At 37.0% G+C, this 24,291-nt stretch overlaps 1 protein-coding gene across 2 annotated transcripts in view; it reads right to left on the reverse strand.

Moving 5' to 3' along the window:
• The window catches only part of SPDYA (speedy/RINGO cell cycle regulator family member A), a 32,935-nt gene extending 8,943 nt beyond the window's left edge, over positions 1-23,992 (reverse strand). The window contains exons 1-6 of one of the 2 annotated variants that reach the window (XM_046662972.1): positions 23,747-23,992; positions 20,967-21,033; positions 18,892-19,144; positions 16,821-16,879; positions 14,871-14,956; positions 7,540-7,711 (exon numbers count right to left, since the gene is read on the reverse strand). In XM_046662972.1, the coding sequence (XP_046518928.1) occupies positions 7,540-7,711; positions 14,871-14,956; positions 16,821-16,879; positions 18,892-19,126 (552 nt within the window). In that variant the 5' untranslated portion in view covers positions 19,127-19,144; positions 20,967-21,033; positions 23,747-23,992. The remainder of the gene's footprint in view (positions 1-7,539; positions 7,712-14,870; positions 14,957-16,820; positions 16,880-18,891; positions 19,145-20,966; positions 21,034-23,746) is intronic. The other variant, XM_046662971.1, reaches the window with a different exon arrangement.
• Positions 23,993-24,291: the final 299 nt, after the last annotated feature.

The following is a 24,291-nucleotide window of genomic DNA, read 5'->3' on the forward strand; positions in this document are numbered from 1 at the left end:
TTTCTAAAAACTCCAGCTCTCAGGTTTTCTTGTTAATGCTTTTATTAGGACTTTTAGCATATAAGTATCTAGTACTCAGATATATCTTTTTATGCATGTAACCTATTCTACTGAAAGTCTCCTCTGGGCAGGAATAGTCTCTTATACACCTATCAAATGCCCTCCACACAATATTATGCAGTCATTAAATATTTCTTAATGATAGATGAAAATAATTCAGAATTAGAGGCCACTGACATTATGAATTTTTTTATTGAGTTCATAATAGTTTACCACGTTGTGAAATTTCAGTTGTACGTTATTATTTGTCCATCACCATGTATGTGCTCCCCTTCACCCCCTGTGCCCTCCCTCCAGCCCCCTTCCCCTGGTAACCACCGAACTGTTTATTTGTCCGAGTGTTTGTTTAACTTCCACATGGGTAAAATCATAGGGTGTTTGTCTTTCTCTGTCTGGCTTATTTCACTTAACATAATACCCTCCAGGTCCATCCATGTTGTTGTGAATGAGATGATTCTTTTTTATGGCTGAGTAGTATTCCATTAGATATATGCCACATCTTCTTTATCCAATCATTGGTCCATGGGCACTTGGGTTGCTTCCATGTCTTGGCTATTGTGGACAATGCTGCAGTGAACATAGGGGTACCTAAGTCATTTTGAATTGTTGATTTCATGTTCTTTGAATAGATACCCAGTAGTGGGATAGCTGGGTCATATGGTATTTCTATTTTCTTAGTTTTTTGAGAAATCTCCATACTGTTTTCCATAGTGGCTGCACCTGTTTGCATTCCCACCAGCAGTGAATGAGGGTTCTCTCCTCTACACACCCTCTCCAACATTTGTTATTTTCTGTCTTAGAGATTATAGCCATTCTAACAGGTGTAAGGTGGCATCTTAGGGTAGTTTTGATTTGCATTTCTCTCATGATTAGTGATGTTGAACATCTTTTCATGTGCCATTATGAACTTTTGAAAATGCGATTTTTGGAGGAACTCTACAGCAGTCTAGTGAGAAGAGCAGAAGGATATACAAAGAGCACAAAATAGAAAATTTGGTAAACTGTTTTTTCTGCAATAAGCTATAGACATAGTCTCTCCACATGTTAACCCAGCTAGAAAAATGTGTGCACACTTTTTTACTTTTAAATATATAGTTTACATATATTTTATACACATACATTTAGAATGTTATTGTGATAACACTGAATTAAAAAGAAAACTGTACCAGGGTTAAGAGAGCAGAATTTTGGTCTTAATTCTATTAGTTCTATGACCTTAAGCAAATTACATAACTTTCTGGGCCACAGGGTGTCTTTAATATATGAAAAAACAGGTCACTTACAGTCCTCAAATTCTGTGATTCTATGAAAGTGACTTTTCTGAAGCACTGGTAGCACCTGAACTACTAGAAACATTATCTTAGTTTTTACTTTGTCTTACTCTTCTGTCATTTTTAGTGATTTTTTTTTGATGCCTCTGTGGTGTTCTTAAAATTTAATACTTGACACTCTTGTTTTTCTCCATGTATACTCCTCTATATCTCAAGAGATAGTATAGTATAGGTGTTAAAAGCACTGACTTTGGCGTCAGACTGCCTAGATTTGAATACTGGTGTGGTGCTTTACTAATTGTGTGACCTTAGAGAATTCATTTAGTCTCTCTGTGCCTGTTTTCTCATCTGGGATTACCTAGCTATCTGCAGGAATTGTGAAAGTTAATACATGTGCAGTACTTAGAACAGTGCCTAACAAGTGCTCAAAAAGTATTAACATTACTTTCACCTTGGCTCTTTTATCTACGCTACCAAGCTTTAAACATCACTTATATGTGATGACTCATGTTACTCATACCTGACCATTCACTTATTCAATTATCACCTTAAATTTATATGTCTAATACCAAATTCCTTATCTTCCAATAAACCAGTTTGCTTTAACCTTTCCTGTTTCCATTATGGAATCAATTACTCTTTCTGTTATATAGATTTGAAACTCTTGACAGCTCACTCTCCCATATGACCTATTTCCAACTGGTCACCAAGTAATTACAATTATAATTTTGTAACATTTATTTTTCTTCAGCACTAGCTTTACATCTTGCTTTCTGACCTATAGCAAGTTTAGGATTTTCCAGTACCTTCCCTATACTGGGTCCCTTCTGCATACTGTCATTGGATTATTTTCTTCAAAACACTGCTTATATCACATCACTGCTTTCTAAATTCCTATAGTAGTAGCTGATAGAGAAATCAGCTATGATGATATTATGCCATCTAGGCCAGAGTACATAACAAGAATAGAGAAAAGCTTCCTCTTGATAAAATTGCTACCTCCTGTGATGCATAAAGGGGCTAGAATTGGAGTCTAAGTCTTTTCATCAGATTGACATCCTTCGTAATCTGTGAGTCAATCTGGAAATTAAGCTATAATCAACCTAAATAAATTCTACCTCAGAGGAGCTGGTCTCCAAAAAGGTAAGCTGATTGTAGAAAGATAAGATCAGAATAAGTAGGGAAATAGTCTACTTTTTTCTGGAGCAGCCCTACATATATTTTTCAATTTAATCATACCTCATCTCATTCCAAAAAAAGATTTAAGGCAGCTGACAAAAAAAGCAAATGAAACTTTTTTTTCTTTAAGCTAGAACCCTGAAGGGAAAATCTGGTTAAAGGAAGAAAGCAGACGTGCCAGTAACGAAGGGTAAGAGTGATGTGGTTAAGGATAAAGCCTGGCGCTTAGCTTCTTTGCAGCAGGAAAGATTTTTTTAAAAAGGAGACAAATTACAAAATTCATATTATCTGAAAGGAGAGAATTAGGTTTTTTTAGACAATGGTGTATAATGGAAAGAGTGCTCAGTTTAAGTACTACCTAGCCCTGCCACTTATTAACTGAATGACTATGGATAAATCACCACCTTTCTAAGCCAGTTGCTTCCTCTAAAAAAATGGAGAGAATACTTATGCTATTTAATTCATGAGATAAAATAATAGATATAAATGCATTTTCTAAACTAACCAATATGAGAGGTGGAGGCTAGATGTCAGAGAAAACAGAACACTGGGAAATCATTAGATGTGAAGTCAAGTTCTGGTTCTGCCACTTAGCTGATGTATGATCTTGAGTAACTCTCAATCTCCTCGCTCCTCTGTTTCATCAGCTGTAAAATGAGAATGCTACAGCCTTCACAGGTAATTTTTGTGAGGATAAAAAAGATAATTTATATGAAAATATTTGTGAATTTGTAAAGCACAATGCAAATGTAGAGTATTATTATTGTAAGCCAGTTTGTGGCTACAGTCATAACTTGGGTTGATTTTAGGATATGAGACTAAAGAAATGGGTTGGCAGTATGACAGAACAGGGCTGTCAATAACAAATTCATAGAATTCTTAACTAAATTTCTAACAGCATGTCTTGCTACTTTAACACAGCAAACTGCAGGGCAAGGATGTGTAATACTTCTTTATAATATATCACAATAAAGACACTGAACTTACTGTCTTATTCATAATTTAGCTGTTGAATGAGTACTTAAGAGAACAGGATAAAATCTACTAAGTAATTGCCTTTCCTATGCACCAACATGATTCAAATGTACCTGGTTGGAACTGGGAAAAAAAATAGCTTATCTATATGCCAATAGAATAAGGGGCAGTGCTAAGTGAGCTCAGTGAAGAATTGTTTTATAGTTTATTGTTTTTCTATTTCATGGATAAAAAGGTATGAAAAAGAATTCAAAGCTTTAAGTTCCATTCATTCTCTCAGCCAGCAATATTTACTGAGTACCTACTATATTCCAGGCACTGTTCTAGGCACTGGAGATACAATAAGAACAAAATAAAGACCATGCCCTTTTGGAATTTATATTCTAGTAGGGGGAAATGGACAATAGCAAGATAAATAAGTAAAACAGAGTGTTATATGGTGGTTAAGTGCTATGAAGAAAACCGAGAAAAGGAATACAGAGTAACAGTAGGAGGTCTACTTAACAGCTTTATTGAGACTTAACTCAAATACCGTACAATTCACCCACTTAAAATGTACAATTCAATGGCTTTTTAGTATATTCAGAGTACCACAACCATTACCAGTCTTTTTTAGAACATTTTCACCACTCCATAAAGATCCCTGGTAAAAATCCCTGGTAACCACTAATCTACCTTGTTTCTTTGGATTTTATTCTAGACAGTTCATATAAATGGAATCATACAATATGTGGTTCTTTGTGACCAGCTTCTTTCGTTTAACATGTTTTCAGGGTTCATCCATGTTATAGCATGTGTCAGTTCTTCATTCCTTTTAATTGCCAAGTAATATATCATTGTATGGATATACCATATTTTGTTTACCCATTCGTTAGTTGATAGACATTTGGGTTTTCACTTTTTGACTATAATGAATACTGCTATGAACATTCATGTACAAGTTTTTGTGTGGACACAGTTTTCATTTCTTTTGGGTATATAAGTAGGTGTGGAATTACTGGGTCATATAGTAACTCTACGTTTAGCCTTTTGAGGTACTGCCAGACTGTTGTCCAAAGCAACTATGCCATTTTACAGTACTACCAGAGGTGTATGAGGGTTCCAGTTTCTTCACATCCTTGCTAACACTTATCTTTTTTATTACAACCATCCTAGTGGGTGTGAAGTGGTTTTGGTTTTGCATTTCTCTGATGGCTAATGATGTTGAGCATCTTCTCATGTGCTTTTTTGCCCACTTGTATATCTTCTTTGGGAGAAATGCCTATTCAGATCCTTTGCCCTTTTTAAAATTGAGTTGTTTTTTTATTACTGAGTTGTAAGAACTCTTTATATACTCTATATACAAATTCCTTATCAGACTGATGATTTGTAAAAAATTTCTTCCATTTTATTGAATGTCTCTTCACTTTCTTGATGGTGTCCTTTGAAGGATAAAAGTTTTAACTTTTGACGATGTCCACTTTATATTTTCTTTTGTTGCTTGTATATTTTCTTTTGTTCTTATATCCAAGAAATCTAATCCAAGGTCATGAAGATTTACCCGTTTTCTTTTTACAGCTTTTAGCTTACATTTAGGTCTTTGATCCATTTTGAGTTAGTTTTTATATATGATATGAAGCAGAGGTCCAACTGCATGCTTTTGCATGTGGATATCCAGTTGTCCCAGCACCATTTGTTGAAGACTATTCTTTCCTCATTGAATCTTCTTGGTACTCCTTCTCAAAATTAAATTGAACATAAATGTGAGGGTTTATTTCTGGACTCTTCAATTTTATTCCATTGAGGGAGATACTACTTGATATAGAATGGTAAGGAAAGGTTTCTCTGAGCTTACATTTAAGCAGAGTCCTGAATGGAGTGAGGAAGTGAAGCATACTGATATCTTGGGAAAAAGCGTTCCAGGTAATGGGATGGCAAGTGCAAAGACTCTGAAGTGGGAGTGTCCTTGCTGTGTTTGAGGAAGAGCAAGGCAGCCAATGTGACTGGAATGGAGTGAGAAAGGATGGGAGATGAAGTCAAAGAGATAAGGGAGGAGAGTTGGCAGACCATGTAGAACCATGATAAGGACTTTGTCTTTTACCCTATGTGAGATGGGAAGCCTCTGGAGGGTTTTGAGTAGAGGTGTCATGATTTGACTAACTTTCTAGAAGATTTACTCTCGCTACTGTATCAGGAATAGACTAGAGGAAGAAAGTTATAAGAGAGACTATTTGGAAGGTTATGGCAATAATTGAGGCAAGAGTTGAAGTAGGGTTTAGTAGTGGAGGTGGTAAAAAATGGTAAGATGCTGGATACTTTTAAGTTATGGATGTCTAGGGTGACAGTTTTTTTGGCCTTAACAATGGATGAAGTTATTTATTAACATGTGGAAGACTGCAGGAGGAGCAGGTTTGGAGGTCTATGTGGAAGAATCAGAAGCTCAATTTTCGGCATATTAAATTTTATTATCTACTAGATAATGAGATATTAGTAAGAAACTTGATATACAGATCTGGAATTAGGGGCGAGATCTGTTAGTTCTCAGTGTTGAAGCCTTGAAAGACTAAACTTTTCTGTAAATCCATTTAGAACTGTCTAAAACTTTTTAGTCTTTTATACAAACAATGTAAAAGTCTTTTACAGATATGATGTTGCCATTAAGCCACATCATTCTCTGGCTCTTTAATAGCCTGGTGTCAGCAACTGAGGTAATTCCAGCTCCAATAGTGTAAATTAAAGTTGTTGCAGTTAAAATGCTAGTAGTTGTATCTTAGGAGAGGGTGGGCAGTTTGCCATGAGGTGAACATTGCTTATCCTGGCTTCTTGCTTCTGGTGCCCCCTCCATGCCCTTAGCTGAGTGTCCCATGGGGCTTGAAGCATTTACTCTGAAAAAATCAGAGTGTTCAAATAAGGCTCACTATCATGTCCAACAATGGCAGCTGGTGTGCAAAACCCACTCCTGACCTGGGGAGATAGTGACAAAAAATAACAATACAGGACTCTTTCAGTGTCCTGTAACTGGAATGAGTAATTTAAATCGTATAATGAGGATGGATCCATTAATTTGGGAGGGCCATATATACCCAATTTCTCATATTTTCTATTGAATGTAATCTGGTAAAGACTTAACCTGCTGTATACTCTTGTAAGCTTTTTCTGAATCCTTTTATTTCCCCCAACATTTAACAATCCTCCTAATTTAATCCACAAATATGCATACTTGCCTTATCTTCATCTCATTAATAAATATAACTAACAAGGTTAGTTCTGCACAGAGTTCTTTGACACATGTCTAAAGTCTTCCCTCAGGTTTGACACTAATCCATTAATTCGCTCTTTTGGCCTATAGTCACTTAACTGTATATAATTTCATTTAATTACAGTATTATATAGTGTATATTTACCAGACTTTTCTGAAATAGTACTGGCTTATAGTAATCAGTGCCTTCCATTTAACTTTCTATTCTAGAATTTTTCTTTAGTTTGAAACATTAACTTTCTTCTTTATTGAAAACCAGAACATTAAATAAAATAACCGACCTTTTAATTTTTAGTGTCTTTCTGCTTTATTTTAATAGAATCTGGCATCAAGGAAACTCACTTTATCTATTCTTTGTGAAAAGAGGTATGGTTTTTAAGCATATTTAAATTTACTTAAATGTTATACCATGCAGTTCGCATTTCAATCTTGGGAACTTGAAATTTCATATATTTTATTTAATGGAAATTGTTATTCAACTCCAGTGTTATTACCATAAGATATTTTGGAATGTGTACACTGTCCTTTCCCAATATATTTGGTGATCTTTTAAGACAAGAGAAACACACTAAAATAAAAGTACTTACTACAGAAATAGACTGCTCTGAAAAACAGAAATGACAATTTTTAATTATTGTGGTGTGAAAGTGAAACATGACCACTGTGATACAAAAGTTGTACTCGTGTTAACCATGAAAGTTAATGGTCTACCCTTAAATATACAAAAATTGAAACATTAGAAGCACATTAACAAACAAGGAAAATTACATAAACAGAAGACAGAGATTACATATATAAAGTATCTTAAAATCTTACCTCCTCACAGCATCGCCTGCTTACAATAGCCCTATAGTCAATTCTATCCCAGAGTTGGTCCCTTAACTTTAAGAAATTAGGGAACAATTTTCTCCAGTTTTTCCCTAAAGCCCATGGAAAAATTTCATATTTGGATTCTTCTTCATCTTCTTCAACTGTATTAGCCAGATACCTAATAAAGAAGACCAACAACTCAAAAAAGAAATGGGTAAAGGACAAGAAACAGGCAGTTCATAAAAAAATGCAAATTGCTTATAAACACATACAATCACAACCATACGCACTCACAACTAGAATATACAACTATGTACTGGGGGCTTTGGGGAGAAGAAGGGAAAAAAAAAGAGAAGATTGGCAGCAGTTGTTAGCTCAGGTGCCAGTCTTTTAAAAAAAACAAAACAAAACCACACACATAGAAGATATTCAACTTTACACATAATTAAAGAAATGTAGATCAAAAATTGAGATACAGGGGCCAGCCCAGTGGCATAGTGGTTAAGTTTGGGTGCTCCACTTCCACAGCCTGGGGTTCGCTGGTTCAGAGCCTGGGCGCGGATGTACAGACCACTTGTTAAGCCATGCTGTGGTGGCATCCCACATACAAAATAGAGGAAGACTGGCACAGATAGTTAGCTCAGGACCAATCTTCCTCACCAAAATATGTGGAAAACTAAAACCCAAAAAACTGAGATACAATGAATTTTACCCTGTTGAGTTCTGACTATTTTTGTATTCCTAGAAATCTTGAGCTTTGTTCTAGGAATGCAGATGTTACTTGGCAACAGTCTGATCCTCTCAGGTCTTGCTTTTATGATTTGTTAGGTGGATCTGGAGCAATGTTCAGTCTGGAGCTACTTATTCCCCACTACTGAGGCAAGACATTCCTGAGTACTCTACTCAATATCCTGTGAATTATGAGTTTTTTCTCTCTGGCGGGTGGGAACAGGCACTATTTACAGTCCTGGGTGAATGTTAGGTACTGTCCCCTCTAAGCCTTTCTTATGGTCTTTCCCCACGTTCAGGTAGTTTCCTTATACACATATGGAAATAAGTATCTTGCCATATACTGGAGGGGGATCAGGCATGCACAGAAGCAGGAAAACACGACCCATAATAAGAGGAATAATCAACCAAAACTGACACACATGGTAGAAGTAACAGACAAGGACATTAAAACAGTTATAATTATTCCAGATGTTCAAAAAGATAAGTAGACACATTGAAAGTGTACTTCTAAAGATGAAAACTATGCGTATAATGAAAAATACAAAGTGAGACTAATAGCAGATCAAATATTGCAGACTATCCAAAATGAAACACACAGAGAAAAAAACAAAAATATGAACAGAGCATCAATGAGCTGTGATTTAACTTAAAGCAGGCTAATAAAGGTGAAACTGGAGTCCCTAAAGGGTAGTGGGTGGACAGAAAAAATATTTGAAGAAATAATGGCTGAAAATTTTTTATTTTTTTTGCTCAGGAAGATTAGTCCTGAGCTAACATCTATGCCAGTCTTCCTTTATTTTTTTATATGTGGGTCACCACCACAGCATGGCTGACAAGTGGTGTAGGTCTGCACCTGGAATCTGAACCTGTGAACCCAGGCCACCGAAGCAAAGCATGCCAAATTTAACCACTAGGCCACCAGGCTGGCCCTGAACATTTTTGAAATTTGATGAAAATTATAAATTCACAAAGAAGCTCAATGAACCCCAAAGCACAAAACATGAAGAAAATTACACCAAGGCCCATCATAATCAAATTGCTCAAAACTAGTGATAAAAATCTTAAAAGCAGTCATAAAATAAAACACATGTTAGATAACACAGGAACAGAGGTATGGAGATTTCCCTAATCCCCCAGGATATCCAATGGGAAACAACACAAGCCCCATAGATGACTTTCCAAGAAAAATGGGCAACTTACGATAAAAAATTACAAAACACATAAGAGAACAAGTTACCATGAGCAGAAACAAACCCTGAAGTCTGAAGATACTGGAATTAATAGACAAACACCAAAGAAAGGGAGGTCTTAAAAGCAGTAAGAAAGGAAGGCAGGGTCAGTCCCAGTTGCCTAGTGGTTAAGTTCAGCATGCTCCACTTCAGTGGCCTGGGTTTGGTTCCCAGGTGTGGACCTACACCAGTTATCTATCAGTGGCCATGCTGTGGGTGGCAGCTCACATACAAAAAGAGGAAGATTGGCAGCAGATGTTAGCTCACGGCAAATCTTCCTCAGCAAACAAAACAAAACAAACAAAAATAAAGAAAGAAAGGAAGGCAAATGATCTCAAGTGGAAGGTTTGAGATGCAAGAAAGAATAGTAAGCAAAGATATAAATATGTGGGTAAATCTATTTTTTCTTTTTTTGCTGAAGAAGATTTGCCCTGAGTTAACACCTGCTGCCAATCTTCCTCTTTTTGTATGTGAGCCAAACCCACAGCATGGCCACTGACAGATGAGTGGTGTAGGTCTGTGCCCGGGAACCGAACCCAGGCCACCAAAGCGGAGCATGCCAAACTTAACCACTAGGCCACCAGGGCTAGCCCTAAATATGTGGGTAAATCTAAAATGTTGAATGTATAAAATAACAAGAATAATGTCTAACTTTTTGGAGGACATCAGGTAGAACTATAGAATTGCAAAACGAGAATATAAGTTGGGAAGGGGGTGATTAAGAGTTAAAATGCTTAAGGTTCTTGTGATTAAAAATAACTAGAGTAATTGCTAAAAGAATAGATGTACACTGTATAATTTCCAAACAAGTAGAGGAAAAAAAGATGTCAAAAAGTAAAATTTAGGGGCCAGCCTGGTAGCATAACAGTTGAGTTTGCATGCTTCGCTTCAGCGGCCCAGGGTTCACCAGTTTGGATTCCCAGCACAGACCCATGTCCCACTTATCAAGCAATGCTGTGGCAGGTGTCCCACATATAAAATAGAGGAAGATGGGCACAGATGTTAGCTCAGGGCCAATCTTCCTCAGCAGGCAGATGTTAGCTCAGAGCTAATCTTCCTCAAAAAAAAGAAAGTAAAAATTAAAAAAATCTCAATCAAAAAGAAGATAAAAATGGAGGGGGAAGAAGAAATAGAAAAAATGGGACATACAGAAAGTACATAACACGATGGTAAAAAAAAATCCAAATATATAAGCAACAATAAAATATTATTCCGCAGTGAAAATAAGTGAACTACAGCTACACGTATCAATATAAGTGAATCTCAAAATCATATTATAAAGCAAAAGAAGGAAATTACAGAAGAATAGTACACGATTCCTTTATATACAGATCAAAAACAGAAAAAAACAAATAATATATTATTAGAGGTATATACATAGAATAAAGAAAAGTAAGAAAATGATTACTTGTGGAAGGGAGGGCTCTAATTGGGAAACTGTACTGTAACCTTCTAAGATTCTGGCAATATTCTATCATTGAGTTGCGTCATGGGTACACGAGTATTTGTTTTGCTTTAATTCTTTCACACACATACATACACACTCCACACACTCTTTTGTAGATATTTCACATTTAAAACTTTTTAAAGGCATACAAGTATATAATACACTTCTATTCATGTAATATACACACTGGTTCATATACAGAAAATCATTTCTAGACAGATAGAGATGAAACTGTTAATTGTCCTTGAGGAGCAAGGCCAAGGTGTTGAGATAGGAGGAAGTCTTACTTTTAACTGTATACCCTCTTATGTACTTTTTTTTAAAAACCATGTGCATATTCATATTTAGTTACATTAATATAAAATGATCACCTACATATTACTTTATCCTCCCTCAAAATAATTGTACATATTTTAATATTACCTTATTATAAAGCACCTCATTGTCAAACCTATTCAGGAGTCAAATCATGTCTTCTGTGAAACTGCATAAAGTAATTTCTTACTTTAGTATCCTTGATAGTTCTCAGTGAGGGGTAGACAGAGCCAAAGGTTGGCCCCTTTCATGCTTGCTAAGTGAAACATGGAGAATCTATAATGTATTATGGTACTATGACATCAGGATTACATCAAGATTCTATTCTAGATTAACAATTTTTCAGTCTCAATGTGATGAAATATCTGTATCGCATACATGTAAGTTATCTTCTAATTTGAAATTAACTAGTTAGATTTTCCTGGAGCAGAGTTCATTTCTTTTGCATAATAGCTACGTTTATTCAAATAAAGAATTAAGAAGCTGTCATATGTTAGCCACTGAAGGATGCAAAAAAAGGTAATATACAGGTTTCTTGCCCTTAAGGAGCCTACAGTCAAGTAGAAGAGGCAAGTAAGTATGAAACAAATAACTGTAAAAGAGAATATGAAGGGGGCTGGCCCCGTGGCCGAGGGGTTAAGTTTGCGCGCTCCGCTGCAGGCGGCCCAGTGTTTCGTTGGTTCGAATCCTGGGCGTGGACATGGCACTGCTCGTCAGACCACGCTGAGGCAGCGTCCCACATGCCACAACTAGAGGAACCCACAACGAAGAATACACAACTATGTACCGGGGGGCTTTGGGGAGAAAAAGGAAAAAATAAAAATCTTTAAAAAAAAGAGAATATGAAGAATGACAATAGAAGTTAGAATGTTATAAGAATATATACAAAGGAAAAGAACTTGAGTTAGAATTGTGGCTGAGAAAATATTTAATGAGAAGAACTATTGAGTCAGGCTATACAAAAAGTATGATTAGATATAAAATGGAAATTATGATTCATGTTATTTTTAATATGTATCATATAATACAACATGCAATGCAACCACATAGACTACTACATAGTGTAAGCTGACACAGTGCTTTACTGGTAATAACTTTACAAAAAAAGTCAAACAAATCCACTTTCAAGCATCCAGTAAAATTTAAACTAAAGCTTCTTTTGGTTTGTTTTTAATTTTCAGGTGAGAAAAAACTACAAAATAGATAGTGCATCAACATACACATATCATACAATACTAAGAGACACGTAAAAAGCAATATGGCTTAGTGGTCAGTGGCTGAATTAGACCACTGGCAACTCACACCTGAATTTGCGCCCCAGCTCTGCAGCTTACTAACTTTTGTGATCTTGGAAAGTACTTAGTCTTCCTAAGTCTCAATTTCCTCATCTGTAAAATGGGGATAATTTAAAAATGTATCTCCTAGGGGAGGTTCAATGAACTTACAAAAAACATTTTTGTGGTCCCTGTACATCATATCCAATATCAGCTAATACTATTATATTCTTCCAATTTAGCAATTAGCACCAAATTTTATACTAAGTTCATTTTTCCATATGCATGGGGAAATTTGTCTCCTGATTACATGCAGAGATGAGTTTCTTCTAGTCCTATTTCTTGAATCACACTTTGATTCTGAATTAAACAGACTTTGAGTAAAAACTTACTCTTCAGTGCTAACAGCTGTTGTGGTATTCAACAAAGTTAGTATGAACTGTCTAATATAAAGTGAATGGAAGAACTGGAAAACAAATAACATTCCTTGGTCACAGTTTAGTGTGTAGAGTAAAACAGTTAGTGGATACTAAAGGTATCAGATATGAATAACTCCTGATATACAATGAGTACGTCCAAAGCATTTTCCACAAACTATTCAATGTAAAAGGACAATGATGATGATGACTTTTACTATATATTAACTGGAAATTTTAAAAGAATACTTTGGTTTTTAAAAAAGATCTAAGTCCAAAAGAGGAGAATTTGGGATAATTTATATGGAGTACTTTGAAAAATGTAAAGGTACAATACAAACTCAAGTGGAATACTGAATAATAAATATTAGGTATGTAGCAGGATAAGATCAGTGAAAAGAATATAAAACTATCCTATTAAAGTAAAAAACCTAGTTTTTATACAGGAAAGCCTTGTGCAAAGATATATATCTGGTTTTAAACAACCTCTGTTTTAAATAAGGTATCGTATATATTATAATTAACTACCACAAAACTCACTTAGTAGAACAAAGCTGTAGTAATCAAAACAGCATGGTACTGGTACAAAAACAGACACACAGATCAATGGAACAGAACTGAAAGCCCAGAAATAAAACCACACATCTCCGGACAGCTAATCTTCGACAAAGGAGCCAAGAACGTACAATGGAGAAAGGAAAGTCTCTTCAATAAATGGTGTTGGGAAAACTAGACAGCCACATGCAAAAGAATGAAAGTAAACCATTATCTTACACCATACACAAAAATTAATTCAAAATGGATTTAAGACTTGAAGGTAAGATGTGAAACCATAAAACACCTGGAAGAAAATATAGGCAGTATACTCTTTGACATCAGTCTTAGCAGCATCTTTTCAGGTACTATGTCTACTCAAGCAAGGGAAACAAAAGAAAAAAACAAATGGGACCACATCAGACTAAAGAGCTTCTGCAAGGCAAAGGAAACCAGGAACAAAATGAAAAGACAACCCACCAACTGGGAGAAAATATTTGCAAATAGTATATCTGACAAGGGGTTAATCTCTAAAATATATAAAGAACCCATACAACTCAACAATAAAACAAACAACCCGATCAAAAAATGGGCAGAGGATATGAACAGACATTCTTCCAAAGAAGATATACAGATGGCCAACAGTCACATGAAAAGATGTTCAACATCACTAATCATTAGGGAAATACAAATCAAAACTACAACAAGATATCACCTTATACCTGTTAGAATGGCTATAATTACCAAGACAAAAAATAAATGTTGGAGAGGCTGTGGAGAAAAGGGAAGCTTCATACACTGCTGGCAGGAATGCAAACTGGTGCAGCCACTACGGAAAACAGTATGGAGATTTCTCAAAAAATTAAAAATAGAAATACCATATGACCCAGCTATGCCACTACAGGGTATTTATCCAAAGAACTTGAAATCAACAATTCAAAGAGACCTATGCACCCCATGTTCATTGCAGCATTATTCACAATAGCCAAGACATGGAAGCAACCCAAGTGCCCATCAACTGATGAATGGATAAAGAAGATGTGGTATGTATATACAATGGAATACTACTCTGTCAGAGAAAAAGATAAAATGTCCCATTTGCAACAACATGGATGGACCTGGAGGGTATTATGTTAAGTGAAATAAGCCAGACGGAGAAAGACAAACACCATATGATTTCACTCATATGTAGAAGATAAACAAACACATGGACAAAGAGAACAGATTAGTGGTTACCAGAGGGGAAGGGGGTTGGGGGGGAGGGTGGGCATAAGGGGTAAAAGGGCACATATATATGGTGACTGACAAATAATAACGTAACCTGAAATTTCACAATGTTATAAACTATTACTAAAATTTTAAAAAATCACTTAGTAGAAAGCATACTTACAGAGCAGTAAAGAAATTTATCCTGGTATGCTCATTTATAGTAAATTTAGCCCTCTTGAAATAAACAAAGGTCATAGCCAAAAGATACTATGGGGAAAAAAGTTAAAAATTAATATTAACGTTTTGCTTTCATAAGTAAAACTGCTTTAAAAGTTACCTTTAAGATGAATAATAAGCTAAAACAATAAAGCATTATTTATCCTTATTATAGAATTATCTATTTGAGTCCTTATTTTTTGGCTTCTTGTAATCCATGTGAACAGTGAGAAACAGTTCTAGACTATTTATCATGATTAAGATTATAACTAGAATTAACTCCTAAATTTTATTATTGCCAATATTTTTTGAACCAAAACCCAATACATAGAGAAGCTGAAATAATAATAAAACAAATAACCATAGATCTTTCACCCAGATTCACCAGTTAACATGTTGCTACATTGGCTTGATGTATGTGTATATACAAAATTTTTTTTCCTGAACCCTTTGACTTAGTTGCAGACATCCATACTCTTTTTAAAATAATCTTTTAAAAATAACTTCTAATCAGAAATTAGAATAACTTGGCTCTATTGTCATTGGAAAAAAGTGTTTTAAATGTATTATTAGAAAGACACGTCTAGCTTGATATTAGGACACTATGCCAGGTTCTGCCTGTTCAAATGAAAAACAAGTTGTACTACTGATGTATTAGATTCCCTCCCTCAAAATGCCTCTTCATGCTAACTTCACAAGATTGGTGACAAAGGTGATTCCAAGTTTTCAAGTAACTTTCAGTAGAGGTCTTTTGAAACTGTTAAGATTCAGTGCTCCTGGTTAGTTACTTTTAAAGCACTGCCCTCTGCTGTCCAACAACTTTAATTACTGTAACACACTTAAAACTGTAACAAAGTTTAAAACTTTACAACTCCACAAAAACTGGATATTTGATATTAAGGCATCACTGTTAATTTTTAAAAGTGTTACTGACATTGTGATCATGTTTAAAAAGATCTTGTCTTTTAAGAGATACATCTTGAAATATTTATGGATAAAATGTTACGATGTCTGGGATTTGCTTCAAAGTAATCCAGTTTTGGGGAGATGGATTAAAAGAAACAAGAATGGCCATGAGTTGATGATTGTTGTAGCTAGATGACAGGCACATAGAGGGTCTTTGTTCTATTCTCTCTACCCTAAGTTGTATATGTTTGAAATTTTCCAAAATTAAATTTCCAAAATTAAAAAGTTTCTCTGATTTTATTTTTGCTATCTTAAGCTTGAAATAAAAAAGTTCACATCAATATTAACTTGTTGGGTATTTAATCACTAGCTAATCTTCTGTTCATTCCATTTTCTGTTGGTTGGCACATTAAGTGTAATGTGAAGTCATGTGGAATTTTCTGATATGACTCCCTGGTCTAAGATGGTATTTACAAAGCTGAAATCAGAACTGTTCACCTAAATCTAAAGAGTATAGAAACATCATCATCCCTAGTATGTAAATTAGCATCATGATGTTTTTTGTGAAACACTGATCCTTAAAGACCAAGATAAACTAATTTTACTTTATGATTTATCTAAACTACCTTCAAAATATTAAAATGTACAACAGACTGCCTTAGTAGAATGAATCACAGAATATTCTTTCTCCACAGCCTGATAAAAGGTAATAATTCTGATCAAAACATATTAAGTCTACACAGATTCTTGTTTTCAATCAAACAGATATAGACTTAAGGTCATTTAAATTTATCAATAATACTCCACAACTCCTCAAGTATAGAATGAATCTATAGTGTATGCTAATTTCAAAAATTAGTGTGTAAGGATTTCACTTTGAAGGAGCAATGTAGGCTAGTTCTTTTCCTAACCTTAATAAGGTAGAAAATTTTTATAAGGTTTTGTTAAAGTTCTGGTGGTCTAGTAATATAATAATGCTGGTTATTGATTATATTGTTACCAAATTTACCTTGTCTGCAATCTTACAGCAGCAGTCCATCCACAAGAAATCTTGAATTAAGTCATCATCTACAACAAAAGATAGCTATGACTTGTCTTTTAAAAATAGATTGTTTCCTTTTGAAGAATTAATTTCTACATAAGGAGATTATAAATGACGATTAGATATCAAACAAACTGGACCAGTGTTGCCTAAGGTGTAATTTTGAGTTCTTTGGTATATTTACCATTGCAAGCACTGTACAAAAAGCTATTGCTTTATTCTTTGGCTTTCCATCTGATTTGCCTTAATATATTAGCTAAGACTGGAGGGAGAATGTTAGAAGTGTTTGGTTTACTAAATATTCCAATAGCTCTTTGAGAAATATGTGTTGGGTAACTCTAGATTAGCTCTTTATTACTTTCCAAAATCAATCTTTAACAGGTGGAAATGGAATCTGATAAAAGATAACTCAGTCTTTAAGAAATAATGACTTAATGAATACTTTGTTTTCTAAATATGTTTTACTTTTTCTATTACTTTCTCATTTGAGGTCCCAGGGTATTTTTTTAGTTTTGGATTCCTCTGCTCTCCTCCTATTTATCTCTATTATCCAAATACAAATGAAAATGTCTATATAAAGAAGATTCATAATTGATTAGTTACTTAACACTTAATTTAGGAAAAACTGAGTATTATAACAAAAAGATCAACAAACAAAAATACTGTTAAAAAGATGTTAGCTCAGGGCCAATCTTCCTCACCAAAAAAAAAAAAAAACTTGTTAAAAAAAAGAATAACATCCAAAAAGTAGGTCAAAACACTTATTTCTATTTTAAAAGGAGAAAATATATAATCCCAAAATATATGGGTAGTTGTTGGAATATAATCTGAGGAAATCTACTTTTTTCCAATCTCCCCTTCATTTTAAGTAACAAAGCAAAACTTTATATTTTTACAACCTAGAAATATCATCAAAAAAGCCAAATGTATGGAAAGTTCCAAGAATAAGTACTGATTTTCTGAAAAAATTTCTGCCTTGTTAATTCTATTTCTATTTCTTAAATTACCGAAAATGGTAGAGCCAGGTATTTTCTTCTTTTAGCATGATCAGTTATGATTAATTAAGTTTGTGGGTAAATTATTTTGCTCTACTCTTAAGAGGGAAACTTGTATTAACAGCATTCTAGATCCTGACAGGGAACATCCTTACAGTTCAACATTTTTCTACTTATATTACTTAGATTTTTTTTCTTCTTCTTATCTCCTTATTTTGCTTTTCTTTAAATATTAACCAGCTTTCCCTCTTTTATTTTTATTTTTTTTAAGATTTCTGTCCTCTCAGCGGGGCAAATACTCTTATCCCCATCCCTCTCCTCTTACATGCATCTGCCATCCTCTAGAAACAAGGAATCCTGTTACCTGGGTCTACCAGACTGTGTTATCTACTTGACTTGATTTATTCCTGCAGATATTTACCAGATTCCATCTACCCTACCCTTTATTCTAATCTGTCTACCTCATTACCTTACTTAAAAAGAAAATCCCTTCTCTTTCTTGGCCAGGAGAAGTACTATAAAAAAGTTTCTTTTGGGCTATTTTTTTAAAATTTATCAGCAAAGTAGCACTGTCTGATGATCTGAACAAATTCAAACTCAATTTCATAATATGAATATGATGATAAAGCATAGTTAATTTTGGACAATATTTCCCAGATAAAATACTGAAACTTCTCTAGACTGACTAACCTTTCCATAGTTTGCTCAGTTTTAGCACTGAAAGTCCTAGGAAACCCCTGAGGCCCAATCAAACTGAGTCAGTTGGCTTACCTGAGACTTTATGTAGTATTTTATTTTAAGTTAAACAAAACTCATGCTATAAACTTGAGTTGCCTAGAATTTACATTTGACACTTGGATTTAAGTAGTCTAGAAGCTAAGTGAGTCTAAATTTCTAATCCAAAAGCAATCAAAAGATGGAAAATCTGACACAGAAAACAAGAGCATCCTCTTTGGTTACTATGAAAATGATAAAATAAATCTTTACATTCTCTCATTTTTAAGTACTTTACAATTACCACTATTATAATATTTTAAACCTACCAAATAATTTAAAGAAAGCAGTCATTTCCTGACGCTGTATAACTAGACAGGGTCCTTTGGGGCGTTTAGACTTTTTGCTATTATGTGCATTTTTTTCAGATGCTGGCCAACTATCTTTAAAAATAGGACGCTTCAGATTAACAGTTTTTTTAGGCTGATGTGATCTATTTGACCCTGATTTTACATGAACAGTGACAGTAGGTGGTGTCTCACAACACAGCTGATTATGCCTCATTTTGGTTTCCCAAGATTCCTGTAAAAATAAAACATACAATTATTTATCACACTCGTTCATTTCTATATAAAAACAATTGAATGACACTACCAGATGCAGTCATATGAAATGTTACTAAGCTTGTTACTAAAATGTTACTTGTGACAGTGACTCACAAGAGAAATTGCTTTTAAATTCAGTGCCAAGAAAAGCTGTGGGTAACTAATATGCCTCCTCTTCCCAAATAATAAGATCCTGCATAGTATTTTGCTTTGACAACAAGGGAACTCAAAACCAAATGTGAAAGTTAATTATAGAAACTGCTGAGTTTATAATCTATTTGTGATATTATTTTTTCCTGATAATTTTTTATTTTGCTTGTTTTTCTTTTATAAAGATTGGCACATGAGCTAACATTTGTTGCCAATCTTCTTTTTCTTTTTTTTCCTTCTTCTTCCCAAAGCCCCCCATATTCTGCTTGTTTTGACATAATTTTATCATATGGTTCTTATATGCCACCTCCAATTCTTTATAGAACAAGGCAAACTATTTCCAGAACTAAATTATTATCAATATCGTGTTATATTAAAAAACAACCCCCCACACACAAAAACATATTTTATTACTGGTAAATTCCTTGATATGTTACAAAATTCACTTATTCAACAAGCATTTATTGGTATTTATTAAAAAGTTAAAAACAATTTTAGCAAAGAAATGTATGGTATATGTGCTTTGAGGGAGTCTCATACACTGATCACTCTAATTTTTAAAGTTCTGAGTGCATGACCATTATATTTGAGTGGCTGATTATAAGTGTACATGAATGTATAGTGTTATAATCGAAAAAAATTTGAAACAGTTAATCCATCAATATTTAACAATATGCATAATCAGTATCATGTTTGGTGGTAATCAGTTCACGTAATTACTACAGTCATTACTTTTGTGGTCAAAGTATTTATAGGGCAATAGGAAATGGAGGTATGAATAAGCAAAGCAGGAAACTAGTCTAAGACCCTAATGAGAACCTCTGAATCCATAACTCACAGTGACCCAGGCAGCCATGCCTCCCTTGGTGTTCAAAGAGTTAGGTACAGATTCTCCTTCCTGACCCTCAGAAACTTCCCTGCTGAAGGAAGGAATGGAAAATAAGATTGGATACAGTGGGGCTAGATCAGTACTGTTGAATATAATGTGAGCCACATAGGTAATTTTCTATTTTTAAAGCCACATTAAAATAGTACAAATAAACAAGTGAATTTATTTTAGTAATAAAATTTATGTAACCTAATATAATCCAACATATTATTTTAACATGTAATCAATATAAAAATTAATGAGATATTTTATTCTTTTTTTGTGTACTAAGTCTTTGAAATCTCACATGTATTTACACTTACAGTGTATCTCAATTTGGATGCTAAATTTCCAACAGTTAAAGTGAAATACAGTCCTACCAAATTAAGTAGTCTGTAAGGGAAAAACATTTTACACTCCTTCAGTATTTAATTTTAAATTAAAATAAAAATTCAATTCTTCAGTTGCACCAGCCACATTTCAAGTGCTCAATAGCTACCCTATGGGGTAGGCTAGTGGCTACCATATTAGACAGTACAGGGCTAGATTATGAAGAATGGGCAGAGGAAATTCTATTCAGTTGATTCTCTAATTGCTTCTCTTCCCTCTATTTTGCTTCCCTCCTCTCTCCCCATCTTTCTTCCTAGATCCTAAGGTCCAACCAAATTGAAGGCAATTATGGAGTTGGGGGTAGGGGTGCTACAGGCTCCACAGAAAAAGGAATGGGTGATAAATTGAGCCCTGAGACTTGTGTAACAACTTTCTGCTCTTTCCTACCCACCTCATCTGGGAGACAGCTGGAGGCCTCATCTGCATCTTTTTTCCTGAAGCAAGAGCAGCCTTACAATCTAGATGGAAAAAACTAAATAGTCAGGCTTCTCAAATTGGGGAGGGAGGGGTGTGTGTGTGTGGGTTACGCTTGGGTTGGAATGTATCAGAATATAGAATAACTGTGGAATATCTACCAGGAGGTAAGATTTACTCAATGTTAAGTAACTTAAAATAGTGTTGTTATGCTAAAACAACCATGGATATATCATGAAATAGGATGCAAATTTTCTATGAATCAAAAAATAAATATCATGCTCACAGTATAGCTTTACACTGTTTCACTAAACCCTTATGTATGTGTTGGGATGTTTCCTATAAAATTGGAGAAAACAGAAAGAGAAGGAAATACCTGAAATTCCCAAAATAGAGATTCATTGAGGTTAACGAGCAAACACTGGCAGGAGTTATGGAGAAGGAGCTTAAGGAGAGAAGCTATTAATGCTACCTTCTTGGTCAAATTGCACCTTGAGGTAGCTTTTAAATTTTGCTCTTCATTTAGATATAACAAGAGAATTAGGGGTTCGATGGCAAGCAAGAGGGAAAGAATGAAAGGCAGATTAAAATATGGGCCATTTCAGGGAAGGGCAAGAGATAAGGAAGGAGGGGGAACTACGAGAAACTATGCTCATACGGCAAGATCCTTTACTGAGTTTTTACATGGACTCCACCACCATGAAAAAAAATCATACCAGAATTCACACTTGAATAGGATGCCTAGGATTTTTTTTTTTTTTTTTTTTTGGTAAGTAGACCACAGCTAATGTATAGGCATCTAAAATAATTTCTTCTCTCTGGGGGTAATATAAAGAGTGACAGGGTGGGTGTTCACAGAATCATACAATAGAAGTAGTAGTATAGGGATTCATCTGCCTATATGAAAAATCTAATAGCAATACCCACTGGCAATTCAGGGCAGGCATGTAAGCCTTAACTTCTTTATAACTGCTTCACACCAAGCACTTAGTATGTGCCAGACACTATTCTAAAAGTTTTACATGTATTATCTCATTTAATTCTCAAAACATTTCTATAAGGTGGGTACTATTGTATCCTTATTTTCTAGGTAAGAAGTTGGAGGCTTAGGGAAGTTAAGAAATTTGCCCATGGCCACATAATTAGCGAGTGATAAAGCTGGGACTTGAATCCAGGACTGTCCCACACCAAAGCCCCCTATTCTTTAACCACTAAAGAATTGTTTTAAAGATTAAAATACTTGACATACAGTAAGCGGTCCGATATTACTTACTGCATTCCTCCCCAGGAAAACAAACCCAGCTATAAGTCAACATTAAAAAAAAATTATTCTAGCATTTGCAGTGTAAATGGGCACAATAAATTGTGACTTGGTTAAATAAGCCATCGCTGCGGGGAGGAAAGGTGGGCTTATCACCTTTTTGCTAAAATAAAATAACTCTTAAAAAAGAATCCTTATTGAAATGACTAAAGCATTTTTTTCTGTCATAACCACAGAATCTAATTATTGAAAAACAATACAGCAAATTTAGAAAAAAATATTGTGGCAAAGTAGTTGGAAGCTTTGCCGGGGCTGTTCTCAAATCTCCACTCTTCTGATGCTTTAAAGATTTTTTTTCTAATTTAACTAATCATCTAACGGCTGTAGCACACTTAGCCTCAGCCAAGGGCTAGGTGCTGCGGCGTCTGTGCAGTTCCACGCGCAGCTGCCTCAGTAAGTTCAAACCTGACGAGACATCCAAGCCATGGGTGGACGGAGCAGCTCCCCTCGCCGGAGTGGGGGCGACTCGGAGCCTGGTGGACAGAACGCGGGGAGCGGGAGCTGGAACGGGTGAACGCCTCCCTCCGCTTGTTAGACGCGGCGGGGATGAGAAAGAGGAAAGGAGCGGCAGCCCGAAGGACAAGTCAGGCGAGGGTGCTCTAAGACCAGCGCTCTCGGGCGCGCCTGGGGCGGCAGGAGCAGAGCCCGCGGCGGCCCCTGGGAACCCCCGCCCAGACCTGCAGCGAGAGCCGGCGTCTCACCGCGACCTCGCGCCGCGACACTGCGGGAGCCCCGTCTCCTCCCCTAGGAGCTCGGGGTAACGAGAGGATTTTTAAAAGTGCTCCGTTAAAGAATAAAATTTGTAGACCAACAGGATCTGACTTCTAACACAGCATGGGTTCATCAGCCTTTAAATGCTATATTACTTCGAAGGCTTCTTTTTGTCTGTTTGAATGAAGCTGGTTGGTCTCCAGCCGTCGAGAGAAGGCAGGGAGGCCACGTGTGGCGCCGAGCCGGCTCGGGACACAGCGTGTCCGACGGGACCCGAGCTGGGAGGCCGGGCCGGGCCACTCCGCAGGGCCCTCTCCGCCGGGCGGCCCGTCCTGGTCCCGTCCCCGGCCCGGCCTGCCGGCCAGCACGACCTAAGCCGCGAGGCGAGGTGCCGGCGACAGCCACTGCGAACCCGAGCGCGGAGGGGGCGCCGGCCTCGGCCCCCGGAGCACGTACCGCGCCCTCGCCGGCGCCCGCTGCCCGCAGGTTCGACGCCCCTCGCCGCCCCCGCCCGCCCGGTCAAGCCCAGCCCGAAGGAGCTGGGAGGGAGTGTTCCCGTCGCAGCGAAGCACCTGAGGGGACTCATGGACAGAAGCGTGAGGGGAAGGGGCCGAGGCCGCCACACTCTCACACGCCGGGGGCGGCGGGGCTGGGGACGAGCGGGAATGGGGGGACCAGGCGCAGCTGAAAGCGGAAAGCCGCCGGCGAGGCGCGGGCGGAGGTACCTGCCGAAACCTGGGGCTGAGGAGCGGGGCCGAGGCCACAGGCCGGCCTCCCGCAGACGCTCTCGGACCTCAGACGGTTGCTCGCTGGTCGCTACACAGCCGCAAGCCCCGCCTGGAGACCTCCCGCCAACCCGGAGCGAGGCCGGCGCGGGCCAATCAGCGCGCGGGGTCCGCCGCCGGGGGCGGGGCCGGCCCGAGGCTGCGCGCGCCGCGTCTCCGGCTCCCGGCCGCCAGCCGGCTGCGACCGGAGTCCCCGCCGCTGGCCGAAGTTCTACCGTTGGGCTGCTCTGCTTACCCTCCCGGCAAGGCCCTGGCAGAGCGCCTTGGCCCTCCCAGATCTCCTCTTGCATCCTAATGTAACCCCTTTCCTTGGACACTTATCAAAGCCAGGCTAGTAGTAGAACCATTAATCTTCCCTCCAGCTAGATGGAGAGGCCCCCAGAGCTGGGACTTCAGGTCTTACCTCACCTCCCCGCCCCGGCACGGCTCGGCGCCTTGCACTCACACGGGCGGGAACTCGGCGCCTTGCACACACACGGGCGGGA

This window comes from Equus quagga, chromosome 5 (assembly GCF_021613505.1).
Source record: "Equus quagga isolate Etosha38 chromosome 5, UCLA_HA_Equagga_1.0, whole genome shotgun sequence".
NCBI classification, from domain to species: domain Eukaryota; kingdom Metazoa; phylum Chordata; class Mammalia; order Perissodactyla; family Equidae; genus Equus; species Equus quagga.